General features: G+C 32.2%; 2 protein-coding genes across 3 annotated transcripts; both read left to right on the plus strand.

Moving 5' to 3' along the window:
• Positions 1 to 1,884: 1,884 nt before the first annotated feature.
• LOC132757415 (uncharacterized) lies at positions 1,885 to 6,880 on the plus strand. Of its 2 annotated transcripts, none has more exons than XM_060748693.1 (6): positions 1,885 to 2,446; positions 3,799 to 3,980; positions 4,488 to 4,683; positions 5,263 to 5,367; positions 5,677 to 5,757; positions 6,139 to 6,880. In XM_060748693.1, the coding sequence occupies exons 1-6, from the start codon at positions 2,171 to 2,173 to the stop codon at positions 6,424 to 6,426; spliced, it is 1,128 nt and encodes a 375-aa protein (XP_060604676.1). In that variant the 5' UTR covers positions 1,885 to 2,170; the 3' UTR covers positions 6,427 to 6,880. The 2 variants fall into 2 exon arrangements, with proteins under 2 accessions (XP_060604676.1, XP_060604675.1); XM_060748692.1 differs by having other exon boundaries at positions 1,886 to 2,446; positions 5,263 to 5,370.
• A 6,588-nt stretch (positions 6,881 to 13,468) lies between these two features.
• On the plus strand, positions 13,469 to 16,588 carry LOC132757420 (uncharacterized). The gene is made up of 6 exons (XM_060748698.1): positions 13,469 to 13,729; positions 14,018 to 14,169; positions 14,583 to 14,727; positions 15,089 to 15,184; positions 15,593 to 15,700; positions 16,207 to 16,588. Exons 1-6 carry the CDS (start codon positions 13,469 to 13,471, stop codon positions 16,489 to 16,491), a joined length of 1,047 nt encoding a protein of 348 aa, XP_060604681.1. The 3' UTR covers positions 16,492 to 16,588.
• The last annotated feature ends 290 nt before the right edge of the window (positions 16,589 to 16,878 follow it).

The raw sequence follows: 16,878 nt of genomic DNA on the forward strand, positions 1-16,878 counted from the left end.
TGTCGCTAGAATTAAGTGACACATATTCAAAATGTAAAAGAACCTACTGAGTACCAAAGAAACCATATTTTGGCATAGCATAAAATCAACTAATAAAAAAGCGAATACAAAAATAATCGGATCACAAAAAGGATACATTCTAGAATGAAGCTCGATAATTGGATCACTGTTAAATGCCATATCTTGCAAAAATAACAATAGATTTATAATAAAATTTCAAAAACACCCTGTTTCAAATTCTGTTCTATCAAGTAAATATTAGAAATTTAATCTATGAGGGTAAACAATGGAGAATATTTGAGTTTTTAAATTTGATCCTGATTCTTAAATCTTTCTGAACACCAGACTGGGGTCGCCTCAGTACAGGGCACACTGTATCATGCAATTTCCTGAAAATAACGCTACAGGGTTGCGTCAAATATGGTCAACTGTCAACCGAATGAGTTTTCTTTTTTCATATATTTTTCTGTCACGTATACTTGCGAATTAAGCTCTTTTTATGACACATATTTTCAAATGCGGACTTTATCCTCATCAATTTCTGTTCCAGGTTTCAGATTGAACAATCATACACTATCTTAAGATAAGTGTTTCTAGTAAGAAAGGATACCGACGACACGAACATTTAATTTAAGTGACTTTGATATTCCCTAATTGTTAATAACACAGTCATGTCATATGTCACAATTAGAATAGGAAAGTGTCTTAAGTAGTTTATGTTTCTCGGATTTCAGTTTGATAGTTTAGAAGATTCGAGACTTTTTTATCTTTCTCAAATATTTTCTGATTACAGTTCTATATTTTTCAGATGGCCGTTAAGTCAGTGCGGAGATTATATTTTAAAATTTTGTGGAATAGTTAAATAATTTTTGTTTACTGGTTTCTTACATGTGAATCATACGATGTAATTAATGAAACCGGTTTGTTTTGCTCTATTACGTTTGCATTTTTCGTTTTAAAAATTAGCTGTTGAATTATTTATTGTTTCATAATTTCCATAAAGAAACGGAAGAAAACATAGCTATTACTATTAAGTTTAGATATAACTGGAAATACCGGGGGGGGGGGGGGTATCACACGTTCTAAACAAATATCATTTGTGTTTCGTTGTAAAATATAATACTTCAATTAATTACATCTGTCAAAAATGTTATAAATATTCAGACAAAATGAAGTTTTTGTAATTGTGAAGACAAAATTGTGCCCTTTCACTTATACATGTTTATAGTAAGGGTATTCTCCAAATAGTTATATAAGGTTCAGTTGTTCTATTAAAAAGTCAAATTTCAATACCTTACACAAGCAAGCATGGTATAAGATAAAGATACCGCGTGACTTTGACTTAAACCTAGGTATATGAAATAAAATGAACGATGCTTACGACGTTTATATTAGGTTCAGATTACTGCAATATTTTGCTTTTTCGCGTATGTTAGGCTGGAAAAGTTCAATATTGACATCAGTAAATACATAAAGGATATTTGTTTGCATTGCATGTAAGATTGAAATATTGAACACCAAATGCAATATTTTCACGTGTGGCGTAGCTGGTGTTAACGAATGAAATATAATTTAATCTTACATATTATATGATTATGAAATGACATATCAAGTGAATCGAAATATGAAAGATATTAAAAATACAGAAGTCCAATTGTGCAATTTACAAAAACTTTAGTAAATTTAAGGTGCTAAAGAAATTTGACAACCTCGAAGTAGAGGACAAGGTTAAACATATCCTTGGACAGGCATCCAGCTTTTCAGGTTGCATATCAGAATTATATCATTTATTGTTATAAAAATGCAAGTCCATTTTGTTTGTGTTGCGGTTTTAAGACAGCTTTTATACAATCTACACGGTTAAAGGCCGGGTTTTTTAATTGATTATATTGATATAGAAAGTGCACAAGCAAAGCATATAAAGTGTTACACTGTATAAAGTTAACTTAATTCAAACGTGTCTACGTTTATAAATGAATAATCGTTACTGATAACCGTCTCAGAGCAAGTTAAACGTTTCATAAACTGGTCTCTTATATATCTTGTTGGAAAAGTTATTTTCATTGTACGAGTTTACGACCTTATCTTTAAAACGCAACAGGTCACACAGGATTCAATATAGTTTGCGGTTATTTATATAAACCAGGAAGTTTATTGTATGTTTTGAATCATGGACACAGAATGTGCAATCGAACGTGTTTTCGCTACCATAGAGATGAAAAAAGTAGCAAGTCTTGATGATGTTTGCATTAACAACGCAGAAGCAGAGGTAACCTTATTAAGAAATGAGAAACTAAACTCTAACGCAGAGAAAACTTTTAAGATCGTCGATGAGATTGTAAAGAAAGTTTCTCAACGTGAGTATAATTTAGCCAAGGAAAAATACACCAAAGAGATACATTTAAAAAGAGACTTTGCTAAGCTGCTCAAGAAATATTTAGTAAAGGTAAGCATACATTTTACCCAAGTCTTGTGGAATAACACGTTTTTGATTAAAAGAAAACAACTGTACGATTATTTACTGAAGGTATTTAAGGAGATATTTTTATAAGTTAAATGAATAAATAATGCTGTCTTTTTCAGCTTGGTAGAACAGCATTTAAAACTAGATATTCATTTATTAAAAGTTATATATCTTTAACAGAAATACAAAGACTCAAATTTAACAAAAGTTAAAGAAAACAAAATAATATGATATATTTGTGTGTGCGTGCGTGCGCGCGCGTTCGTTGGTGCGTGCGTGTGTGTGTGCGTGTGTATGTGTGTGTGAATTAGTACATGTATAGTAAAAATTATTTAACTCCGTACTGAATAATTCAAGGAAGTAGATACGACCTCTTATTTCCGTGAAAAATATAAATAGATTCTTATATTGGTATATTTTACACACCTGACCTATTATGTACACATCTGTATTAAAGATTTAAGTTACTATACTAACATACTAAGCACGTTTTAAGTAAAATACAGGAGAACATAGATTATATATGAATGTATACGGTTAGATGTCTGAAAAAAGCAGATGATTTTAATTCATCTTTTGGATTTGATTTATATGAATATTTCTTAGATCGATTTTACTAGAGGGCGAATTATATGAGATGGACCGAATTACTTTAACGATAAGCTCCACACGCTTAGCTGATTATGGAGAACATAAAATTAGAAATTCATCGGCTACTAGTCTGATCCTTGGGCGAGACGAAGTTACTATAATTATGGCAACTGTTCTCGGACATTGTTTCTATGGTCATTTGCCTCTCACCTCTGATTCAGTTATCATGTCGAATTAGTTAGTACTCGGTAAATACTGGTTAGTTATCCAGGTTGAACAAAAATGTGTTAAAATCGGCTTCACAACCAGAAAAACACAGAAAAGAACAAAAATGTAACACGGTAAATACGTAAACATAGCGTTTTACATAGTTCAACACCATGATTCTGTTGTAATATAAAATACTTTTAAAAACGAACTAATAGATACGACATTGACTGGCTGACTAAATTAGAAAAAACGTGTATGTTATATGAATCAATAGAGAGGTATCGCACATAAAATTAATAATGCAGCATAGAGGGAATTGCCGGATTTTAGAAAGATATGTATTTTATACATACATGCTTTATGGTGTTAAAACTGGAGACAATATTCATTGTATCATACCCATTTCTAAATGAATCGCACATTAATTGTGTTTATTATGTGTAAAGATAATTTCAAATACTACTATCATATGCAGCTTTCGGTTATTTCATTACTCAATGATAGTTCCTAATGGTTTCATCTTTTTCTTCGAGAATAACAACAAAGGCGGTGCCGCTGAACATCAGTTACGTGAGGAACCAGAGCCCGATTATGATCAACCACCAAACAATAATGAAAGAAGTTTACAAAGTGATGGCCAACAAAGTAGCAGAAATATTCAGGATCATGCAAAAATAAACGCAGCAGCAGCTGAAGAATATGATAGACAGAGAGGGTAAATTTTGCAATAGTACTCTTAAAAAATTGCTTTAGACATGATGAACACACCAAATAGCTTTTCTAACTGTTAATGCCATCATATTCGAACCGACTTGACTAGACACGACCGTAACTATGTGCCAATAATGAAGTCAAGTATATGAAAATGAAAAGAAATCACATAATGAAAAAATGATCGTGTTTTCGGAATTCCTTGTTAATTTAAAGGAATATATAAAATTTATAACCAGATATGTTAAACTTGTTAAAATGAGTCGCGGATTATTTTTGCCCATCTCCAATTTTAAGATGGGGTTTGTCCATTTACCCCAATGCTTAGCTTGTTAAAATATGCAAATCAACTGGATTCACAATTAAACATACGCATTTTTCTTTTGAAGAGTTGCCTGTCGAGTTCAATATGTAATGATAGTGAGCGCATTATTTCTTCATCATACCATATAAAAGAGTATGCAATATCCTCGAGAATTATTTTGCTAAAATTCTACCTTTACAATTTTAGACAGAAAGCTAGCCAGGCGATGAGGCACAACAACCCGGATATAGCGGATCTAAGTGATCATAACAGACCAACCAAAATTGCTGAACGCTACACACAATTCTATGACAACGAATGGACAACAGCTTTTGAAATATTAAGTGAGAAAAAGAAAACTGAAGAAAAGAAAATAACACAACTTCTTTTGGAAATAATTGAAGTAAGAAAGCGACAGTAGTACATGTAGTTATTCTGTTTCACCATATTCTTTATGTGTAGAATAATTTGAATTGTAATTTTTCTCTGTAACTGTATCATAAAGAAAGGCAAAGAATCCTATTGTAATATGATGTTTCCTTTCTTATCAATTTGCGCTGATCTGCCTTTTGTTTGATAAGATTCTGAATAAGTTATGTAAATATTTAATTTTATTATCCTTATTTTTATTTTAATTTGCAATGCACTGTGATTTTTTTTGTCATTATATCAACTGTTTTATTTTCTTGAAAACAGTACATAAGTGAAAATTAAATGATAACAAAACAAAGTTTTATTAAGACATGGTTATAATCTATTCAAATTCATCGATTAATTTGAAGCTAGAAATGAAATGATGTATTTAGATATATTTACTGCATATTAGACAACTGTTTACTAGGTTTAAGACTGATAGATGCAGCTCTAATATAAGCCCAGTATTTGTACATAGCAACGAGATAGTGTCAGATTCCGGTTGTGTGATTTTAGTCATATACATAACACTGCATTTTGTATTATAAACAATGTTTCAATGTTCCAGGAGGCATACATTTTCACAAAGAAAGAGGCTGAGAAACAGATACTTAAGATGAACTCGACCATTATGAATATTTTGGAAAGTGGAGATACGAAAGGGAAACCCTCAGTAGTAAGATTTTTATATTAAATCTTATCTCATATAACTACGGTATTCTATTCGGGCCATCCTGATAGATGCATAATTCGAAACAGCGAAAACACGGAAAAGGTTGATAAATGTCGAAATAACGAAACCACGAAAAACCCCTTTTTTAATTGATTTTTTATCGTCGTTTATGCACTCAAAACTGATTGTACTGATACATCAAGTTGTTTATATTTCTAATAGGAAGACTTATTCATATGTCTTTCTTTATGAATCAAGACATTTCGTCCTTAATATTCACTGATGTTAATTAAATTTTATTTCATACAGAAAGACATGCAAAATGACGTAAGCTTGTTAGTCCAGTTTCGCAAACAGCATGCAGAAAGGTCCATAAAAAGATTACAGGCAGTAAGTTTTATTTATAAATACGTATATTCTACATTTCAAACAACAACTTGTCAAGAAACTTGTAGTTAGAGCTAACCAAATTCTCGTCAAGTAATTGACGGAATGTTATAATATTTCTCATCAAGTTAAATTTGTCGAAACCTTACTTTTTTCCTGTTTTATGTGTTTTTGACTGACAATTACATCAAACATTGTGTTTGTAAAGAGAGAATCTAGCATAAGTGATTGTTTCTAAAATATTACTATTGATTTAAGTTATAACACATGCTTTATTCTGTTTTGATATTTACAATGCAATATTTTTTTTGAAAAGATAATAGAACAGGCCTATGAAATAGGATTGATGAGTATTTATCTGTGTATTCTTTTTCAAATTCAAAGAACTTTGCTGTCGAGGTAAGAAAGATGTGTACCAAAGTTGTAAGTGGGAAGCCGCCTACAGATAAGAGTGTAATGATAACATATGGTAACAAAGCTGTAGAACTTACATGGTGGATGTGTGTACAAGATCCCCCTGTTTACATGGTAACATCTCGAGACAAATTCAACCCCGATTTCTACAGGGCTTATACCAAATCAGGAACTATCCCAGACTTTTATGTCTGGCCGCCATTGAAGCTGCATAAAAGTGGTGGTATATTGGCAAAGGGTGTTGTACAGTACAAATGACTACTTACATTTATATATTTACTCGACTTGTTCTGTAATTATCATTTGATTTACATGAGTCATCTGAGCCAATCATCAACACCAGGAATCAACTTCGATTACTACTCGTATACTTTTATTTGACTATTGTTCGACTTTTTGGGGTCAGGCAGATGAAATGATTTAGGAATGAAATTACTTTTTGTCAGGTCTTAATATAATTTTTCTATGATCATTGTTTAAGTACTATGTATACTGCATAAATAAAAGAATATTTATCTTTGACAAAACAAATAAAAACCAGAAAATACATGAATAATTTTCAAAAAATAAATTAAGGTTAGGATGAAACAGTGGCGCACAATATCAATACTTTATAAAAAAAAGATATCATCATTTCCATTATTATTACTATTAATTATTATTTCAAAATTTCTGTAGAATTACTAACGACTATATCTGATCATCTTACGTAAGAACAGTAAGAACATCCATGATACCATTCTAGATAGAAGAAATGACTGTAATGATCTGATATTTCCACAAACAAAACAAAACAATGCCGAAATATATAATACGGCATGTAAATCATTTTTCCTGAATAGAATAACAAGTGGCTTGATGGCATAATACATATGACATGACATCTAATGAACAAAAAACTCTGAATGAAATTTGTACCAGACAATCTATATTGGTTTGTTTGATTATTGTTTGCTGTTGTATTTTTTACCTCACTTAGATTTTGTTTGTTTCCTTTTTCATTTATATTGTTTTTGTTCATTTGCTAGTTTATTATTGTTTTATACGGTTATGTGATCGTCATATTATTTGCATCGTTGAATAAGATATTAGAGATTAAACGTCTAAAATATTTGGTTTGATATACATTTATATGAATGTATTTTCTTTACATTGTGTTTTTAAGTTGAAAAATACTGATACATATGGACTCTTGAATTGGCATGTTTCACTTATGATATAGAACAGCCCTATACGAATTTAATGGTTTTATAAAACAGAATAATAATAAGAATTGAACAGCCTTAGAACAGTATTAATGTTTTAGAATAAAATTGAACTGCCTTAATGTTTTAGTCAAACTGCACTGCTCCAGTTCTGTACTTTTTATATATTTTCATTGACATTGTACATTGTAGCAGCTAGTACAATTTTGAGTTATACAGGTATATTTGACGTTTTTGAATATTATTAGTTATTTAAGCATTATTATTCATTTCATATTAAAGAATATAAGTTTCAATGTTGTTTTTCTCATTTTACAGTTATTTTGCCACAGTATTTCGTTTGAGGCCATTGTGTCTCTGTATTGCTGACCTCTCATAAACCTAAAACACTTAAGCGACGAGAATATACGTTGAAAAAAACGAGATGATCCATTAAAGAGTCAGGACGATGAGACGATAGGAATGTACAAAATATATATCGCCCGTGTCATAGTTTAGTGGCTCTCTTGTATTGTCTAATCGTCTCGTTACTCCGGTGAACCTTCTGGAATTGCTTGTGTCTATTGTTTCGTTGCTTCAACGCACTGTCTCGTCACTTCGACGCATCGTTTTTGGTCTAGTCGCTTGGTGAATTGTTTATTCACTTTTTATCATCATCTCTGCTTCGGCGATTGTCTTATCGGGTCTTTGTATTGCATATATTGTCTTGTCACTTTGGTTTCTTGTTTGCTCGTGATATTGTCTCATCGCTTTGGCGAATAGTTTCCAAGCAATGAGACTGCACAAAAGTGACTTAACGATAACGCAATGGAATCACGCGACAATACTTTGAAGTAACAGCACGTTGTTAAGCCATTAGACAATGCACCAAAAAGACGACACAAAAAGCAAAGAAAAGAAAGGAGAACAGAAACGTGACAATGCGCCAAAGCGACAAGACGATACGCTGAAGCTACGAGACGATACGCCTTACGCATCATACGTCATCCAGTCGTCTCGCAGCTTTGGCGTATCGACTCGATCGTCGTTCCGATGTATCGTTTCATTGCTCCGCGCCCACAGGCGCGGAGCTATTTGTGTTTACTATTTTTTTGTCCAATGGCCCGGATTTGATCAATTAATCCCTTCGATTTACAACTAAAAATAGATCCGCATTCAAGAACTCCCTTTGATTTCTATATTGGTTTCCCCGTCGGTGATTCGCAACATGTCATATCAATGAATGAGAACTGGAATGCAGTTCTGCTGTACATGAATTCGAAAGCTATAAATAGCTATAAAAGTTCTGAATTTTGACACTTAGGTTATAAATTTGTTATTTTCCTTTTTTAGTAGTACATAGATTTATAATTTGTTACATTTTTAATTACATTTACACACAGCATATCAAGTATACTATTAGTGATTGAATTTGTCAATATAAATAAGATTTCAGGCATAAGACTTTAATAATTTCGCTTTTGATAATTATTCTTAATTTATATTTATGAAATTAAATGTTTAATAATTACATACGGAAGCGTCCTGGTGCCAATTCATAATGTTCTATAAAAAAGATAAACTCCTACGTAGGAGATAAAAAAGCCTAATTAGGAGTTTGTAACTCCTACGTAGGACTTTTAAATTCCTACTACGTAGGACTTTGTAACTCCTACGTAGGACTTTGTAACTCCTACGTAGGACTTTATAACTCCTATGTAGGAGATAAAAAAGCCTAATTAGGAGTTTGTAACTCCTACGTAGGACTTTAAAACTCCTTCGTAGGACTTTGTAAGTCCTACGTAGGATTTTTTAACTCATCATGTACAGACTCAATCAAACCGAGTCTGCAATTCTCTTGTAATTTTGTTGTGATTAATGCTTCCGAGGGATCACTTTGTTTCCAGATTTTTATAACTCCTACGTAGGAGATAAAAAAAGCCTTATTAGGAGTTTATAACTCCTACGTAGGACTTTTAAACTCCTACGTAGGACTTTATAACTCCTACGTAGGAGATAAAAAAAGCCTAATAAGGAGTTTGTAACTCCTACGTAGGACTTTTAAACTCCTTCGTAGGACTTTGTAAGTCCTACGCAGGTCTTTATAACTCCTACGTAGGACTTTATCATGTACAGACTCAATCAAACCGAGTCTGCAAATCTCTCGTAATTTTGTTATGATAAATGCTTCCGAGGAATCACTTTGTTTCCAGATTTTTTTATAACTCCTACGTAGGAGATAAAAAAAGCCTTATTTGGAGTTTATAACTCCTACGTAGGACTTTTAAACTCCTACGTAGGACTTTATAACTCCTATGATTTTTATAACTCATACGTAGGAGATAAAAAAAAGCCTAATTAGGACTGTATTACTCCTACGTTGGACTTTGTAACTCCTACGTAGGACATTTAAACTCCTACACAGGACTTTATAACTCCTACGTAGGATACATATCAAAGTACTGAAAGCACAGAGTTCGACGGACATGTATGCTAGAGTATAACTAAAGATAGCATATTATGTAGGAAAATAAATTATATGAGCCGCGCCATGACAAAACCAATATAGTGCATTTACGACCAGCATGGATCCAGACCAGCCTGCGCATCCGCGCAGTCTGATCAGGATCCATGCTGTTCGCTTACAAACCCTATTACGAGTAGAGAAACTGATGGCGAATAGCATGGATCCTGATCAGACTGCGCGGATGCGCAGGCTGGTCTGGATCTATGCTGGCCGCAAACCCACTATGTTGGTTTTGTCATGACGCGGCTCATATGTGTCAAGTTGTAAAGTGCAAGCCGCTTTAGTAATAACCTTTAGTCTGTAGCCAGAGATGATTTTGTCATTCTACGATGATTCTGTATTATGTACGTTTAGTTATATTTATTATAAACAGGTACACAAAATGTATGGGGAAAGTAAGATATACAATGTAATTCATTATTAAACATATGCATGCATAATGCTCCGCAAACCGTCATCCATCTAAACTTTACGGAGCAGGAACAAGACACTCCACTACTCCCCATGCCCCCTATAAGGATTTAATCATTTGAAACGGCCGAAAATGGATAAATTGCTCGTTTTGTTCAGCTAGTTCGTATGGAAAACGAAATCGTTAAAGCCTTTTAAAATTGTGATATATATGCTTGTTGTCGAGTAAGTTTTTTACGTATAGCTGTAAAGCAATTTTTCGGGATACATCGCTAATGCTTACAGACACCTCACCCTAAGACACTGTACACTCTAGAAACCTGAGACACTTTATTAAAAGATGAAGTGTGGTGGCATGGCCGTGTGACTAGTATCTTAATGATCGCTAGCCGCATGGGTTCAAACCCCGTTAGGCGCAAGCCGTTCTTTCCTTGAGCAAGAAACTTTACACTCATTGCTAAGTACGTACTGGTTGGTTCCAGGAACGGATTCGAAAGTGTCTATAAGCTTATAGCTTCATACACAATCAAACTTAAATAAATTCTGTATGAACCAAAGGTGAAATGTCCTCTATATTTAAGATTTGAAATTTAAGCCGGGGGGGGGGGGTTAAGTGTCTTGTTCCATCACCGATATACCGGTCCGGAATGTTGAGATTTGCAAGGCATTCTGTATGCATTTCTTATAAAGTTATAAAGTCCTACGTAGGAGTAGTTAAAAGTCCTACGTAGGAGTTTAAAAGTCATACGTAGGAGTTTAAAAGTCATACGTACGAGTTATAAACTCCTAATTAGGCTTTTTTATCTCCTACGTAGGAGTTATAAAGTCCTACGTAGGAGTTAAAAAGTCCTACGTAGGAGTTTAAAAGTCCTACGTAGGAGTTATAAACTCCTAAATAGGCTTTTTTATCTCTTACGTAGGAGTTATAAAGTCTTACGTAGGACTTTAAGTCCTAAGTAGGAGTTTAAAAGTCCTACGTAGGAGTGACAAACTCCTAATTAGGCTTTTTTATCTCCTACGTAGGAGTTTATTTTTTTATAGAACATTAAGAATTGGCACCAGGACACTTCCGTAATAACATGTTGATATATTGGTTGTTTTGAAATAATTAAATTTAGTATATAATGTTACATTTCATTGGCGTCACTGATACTGCATACCACTTTGTGCTTCAAAATTATCTTTTTAAGGGTATGACTGGTAACATGTCCGGAGTCCGTACTCGACAGCAAAGCTGCATTTTGTGGCCTTACGAGCGGATGGACCATCATTAAGCATAGGCTATAAATAGATAGCATCATTGATAACAAAAGAAACTTGATCTGCAGATTGAACATGAAGTGTAATGTTTTTTAAGAATGGTTTTAAAGCAATTCAACAAAAAAGTATATTGATCTCCCAATAAATCAATTAACAATAGTTTTTTATATATCACCAATGTCAAATAGCTTTTATATCTTTGACTCGCACGAACATGATGTTAGTGACTTTCCTTATACCTGCCTATAATTCAAGTAACAGTCTTCTATTATATTGATCAATACTGTATCACCATTTAACGCGTATATAACAAACAAAAATATCCTGAATTTGGTCTTTTTGAAATTCATCCAATTTTTTCATTCCAGAATGAGTTCTACTTTCAGTATTGAAAGAAACCTTTTTTTTTAATGTTAAATTAAAAAATGCATGTAATATTACTATATTATCATATTAGTCCCTTTTGTTACAAATTGTATATTACAATTATAATAATAAAAACAAATAGACTTTGATATTTTTATAATCATATGTTACTGACTACAGTAGTGACACAAACAGAACATAGTACAGTCATGTCACATAACACTTACAAGTCTTGTAAGTCTTGTTTGTATTCAATGGAATTACTTTCTTTTCCAGGTAGGCATCAGTAAAAGCATTTTTTATATTAAATATTTTTCCCCTCTTTTTAATTATGGACAGTGCATAAGATAAATATAATTATGCAAAAAATGTTTTACAAAACATTCGGAAAAAAATCTACAATAGTACTTCTGAATATAACATGACCTGTGCGCAGCAATAATTTGATAAAGTATCTGTAATGAGCGCATTTTTTTTGCGCGGAGCTTCTCAATTGCTCAACATTTGTACTTTTTGCTTTGGTGTTTTAGAGTGTATCAGAGGTCTCTGATGCGAAAAATTGATGACCCTAACAGTACACCGTAATTCATAGATTATCAAATATCTATTAAATTCATCTTTATCGTATTATCAACATTTTAACGAGAGGTTTACAATTCACCTCAATGACTAATTGATTTGATTTTATGTCGTGCTGAATGCAATGACAAAAATATCAAGATTTTCATTTTCCATGTTTAAGGTAAAAAAATTAATCACTTATTTTTATTATGATTACCATTTTTTTCTAGTGGCATAGTTTTAAAGACTTGATTCTCGAACTTACTTAAATCAACACAAATCATTCTGATAAAGTTTGTCGAAGGTAGAAGTTTAACCACGGTGTTAATATAATTTGTCCTGTAAAATGATATTTACCGTGTCTCTGATGACCGATCTTTTAAATTGAACTAGAAAAGACCAGCATTTTGAGCAGGTTGCAATTAGACAGGATAAAATTGTGGTTTCTAGAGTGTCATCGAAGTTTTCTTTGATCCAAGCTTATCATCAAACTGTGAACCTCAGTCGACTTATGAAAATAAATATTATAACAAAGCTTGATTACGATGCAATTGAAACTTTGGTCATCAAATGTGTTTGTAGGATTTCATGGAGAGATACAATTTACATCGACTTAACCTTTCATCCCCTTCCATACCATTATCTTTACCCACTGTATTTTAAAACGTTCCTGTATATAACTATTATCGGATATCTTACTGCCTTCTATGAATATACATAGATAAGATAAGTATTTAAAATTTACTTTAAAATTCACAAAATTTGACTTTAGTTTTTAATGACGCGATAGAGATTAAGGATTAGAATGACTAAAATCGTATTATTATAAACTACCGTACAGATATACATAAAAGTGGTGGACTTTTATCATGTTACAAATGCGGAAGTAAATAAGAATTAAATAAAATTTCTTTTTGCATTTCCAAGAAATCATAGCATAATATATTACGTGTCTCAACAAGGAAGAAATAATACAAGACGTGTTAAAATCATGGAACCATGGGGAAATTTTGGTATTTCGAAGCTTATGTCTGGTGTTGAGAAAGGAATGTCATCGGATTTGAGGAATCTTTGTTATGAGGCAGAAAAGGATGTCAGCATGATAGAAAGAAAAATTCAGTTAGGACACAGGAAAAAGATAGAACCAATTAAAAAATTGATCGATGATGTTGCTCATATGAGAGTATGTAAGCGAGAAGAGGTGAAGGAAGTGCTATCGATATTTAACGAATACGTAAAACCATTCTTGGAGGTATATATATTATACTATTTATGTGTTGAGTTAAACAAAGAGTTGCTAAATTGTTTCCAATTAGCCGGTTTTTTTATATAATACAGGGTAGAAGAACTACAACTCCCGGTGTGGGTTTGTTTTGTATACAAAATGTATTTAAATAAAAGCCTAAAAACATAAATACTTAAAAACTTTTTGTCACAGTTCTCATGTCACCGACTCTCAAATTCATATATCAAGTTAAACTGTATTAATTAATTAACACGCTGTTAATACATTAACAATTGTATATTACCTGTTTTTAAGGAGGAAGAAAGAACAAAATCTGATATTGATAAAGGCTCAAAGAAAGATCCTGTTAACAAAGATGATGATAACTTCAGTGGAACAAACGAGAATGAGAAACAAAAATTAGATAATAATACCCTACAAACAAAACATCTTCAGGATATGAACACGTAAGTTCAGATAATACAGTGATTATACGAATTATGCGTGTAAAAAGCTTTTCGTGCCATGCACTTATGTAGTTAACGATACTGTAGGACCATTGTATTTTTTGAAAATTTTAAACAATATTGCGAGACTATTCAAAAGATATACATGTAATATGTCTTACCCAAAATATATTCAATGAATTAAATTTGAAAATGTGTTTTTTCCTATCTGAAAAGAAAAGAAAATGGCACTCCACATTCATTGTCATATATTTTATTGTGTCAGAGAGATGCATCAGATATATATTTACATTATACATAGTTTGTATCTAAAACATAGTATTTTTTTTTTTTCAAAAGGCTATCCCCCAACACTCCTTTAAACAATACTTGGATACGGTACATTTTAACACATTTTTGTTGTTTAACTTCAGATCAATAAAAAGAGGAATAGACGGACTTGTTGATGCATTTCGAGAGCTTTTCTTGAATGGTCATTGGAAAAAACTGTTTGATGATATCTCGAAACGCACAAATTCCCAGCATCTGAGCACTGAATGCATTATGGAAATAGTAAAGGTAAAAAATTTAAAAATATAGTATATGAAAGATGTAAGAGTATCTTTATCTTGATGTTTTTTTACCGGTGACGAGTGGATTTTGCCAGAGGCGCGGCGGCACCATGTATTACTTTTTAAAAATATTTATATATCCAAATTATCTAATTAGAAATGGACAAAATTTGCAATATCTTATCTTACTTATGATATTCGAACGTGTTCAGATTATCTAGAGAGGCTTTTATTGTATATAAAGGTCTGGATGTGCTAGATAAAAACATACAGGTGACTCTTACATATATTGCCCTGCTTCTTCTCGTATTTTAAACTGACTGCTAAATTTCTATTCATTACATAAGCAATTAACTTATATTCAACAGAAAGCGTTTAAAATAAGTAAGATTGAGGCTGCCAAACAGATTAGTAATGCAAGACAGTGTGCAAAACAGATAGTAGAGACTGGGGAGACTGAGGATGTACGTATACATACTCAGATTTATCTTTATACCTTCTATTACTTTGCATTGTATTAAATCTGTGAAGTTAAAATCTAAATGTTATATGTCAGACACATATTAGTGTGTTTATGCAGTACCATAGAAATCAGGAAAAAAATGATAAATTAATTGCTAAAGAGATGATAAATGTGTAACACCTCTCACGCCTTTTAGTGGAGTTTATCTGTTAATATTTAAAACGTATTGGATATTATATTCTAAAGGAACTGTTATTCTAACAATATTTACTGTACCCTAATCACAATCATAGGGACGTTTCAGACGAGTTTCGTGTAACATGTGTTTTTTATATCTGAAAATATTTGTGCAAATTCCATTAATCAGTGTGTTCGAAAAAATTAATTAATTGTCCTTTACTTTCTGAAGGTGTCTACTGACGATATCCATTCTTCAAAGCATATGGAATCCTCAGACGAACTTCTTCGTAGATATAGATATATACATGCAGATATGTCAACAGAAAGGCTTCAAGGAGTAATGTTCATTTCCATATATTTTTTCATTTTTAATAAGTGTAATTTTAAACAGTGCGAAAAATGTTTTGATCCAAAAGGAATTATTGTGTATTATTGTCTGCCAATTAACATATTGAAGGTAGAAGATTAATTCAAACAGTACTCCTAATTAATTGTAAGTGTGCCTTTAAATTGTATTTAAAAGTCTAATTTTAAGAGCATACTCCAGTTCTTAAACTAACAAATACAGGCGTCGTATGAAGAAACGTGGTGGTAACCTACAGGTGTCGAATCCACAATCCCTGTACTGATAGGCTTACAAATTCACCACTACGCCACCGCTTCCCTTTAAATGATTATTTTGAATTCCTTAATTTCGGCTTTTTAAATATGTTTGTATGAAAAGGTAATTCTTCAAACTTAAATGGTTTTAAAGAAAATCCATTTGATTGTTTTAATTATCAACACATTGCCTGTAATCCTATTTTGAACATAATGACAATGCTTGTATTCTCTTTATTTCAGCTTCTTTTACAAAAAGTTAAAACATTCCTTTTTAAAACTTACAATATTGAGACGGAAGAGAATATAAATCTTGCATTGTTCATACGTGATTGTGCTGCCATAACATGGTTAATGTGTGTTGAGGACCCACCAATTGATATGGTATATGACAAATGTTCAGACAGAATGGACGAGAACAAATATGACATTATAAAAGGAAAACCATTTAAAAACATTGTGTGGCCTGCATTACAATTTGAAGGCACTGGAAGCATGTTATCAAAGGGAGTAATATGGTGTAAATAGTTTTGAATGCTATAGAGTCGAAATCGGAGACAACCAGAACTGAGTTAAAAGCTATTTGTTGTACATAGTTCATTGATAATATTGCAGTGCCTTTTTCAAGCAGGGGGGGGGGGGGGGAAATTACACGGTATATTTGCAAAAGGGAAAAAGCTTAACGTAAATTTAATTTTTGGGAAAACTGCATGATTTTAAATAATTTTTCTTTAAAAAAGCAGGCTTATAACGGCCCCTGCTATAGAAGGAAAAAAACTCTATATGGATATATTTTAAATTCATTATTTGCCAAAGTCCTTAGAAAAAATGTAAAAAATAAAGATTTTCTTTGATATTTTAACATACGTTCCCATTTCCTTACAAACTCCAAAGGTGTACATTTTATGAAAGTGA

The sequence above is a fragment of the Ruditapes philippinarum genome, unplaced genomic scaffold (genome assembly GCF_026571515.1).
Source record: "Ruditapes philippinarum isolate M1 unplaced genomic scaffold, ASM2657151v2 ctg1804_1_1_1_1, whole genome shotgun sequence".
Classification (NCBI taxonomy): domain Eukaryota; kingdom Metazoa; phylum Mollusca; class Bivalvia; order Venerida; family Veneridae; genus Ruditapes; species Ruditapes philippinarum.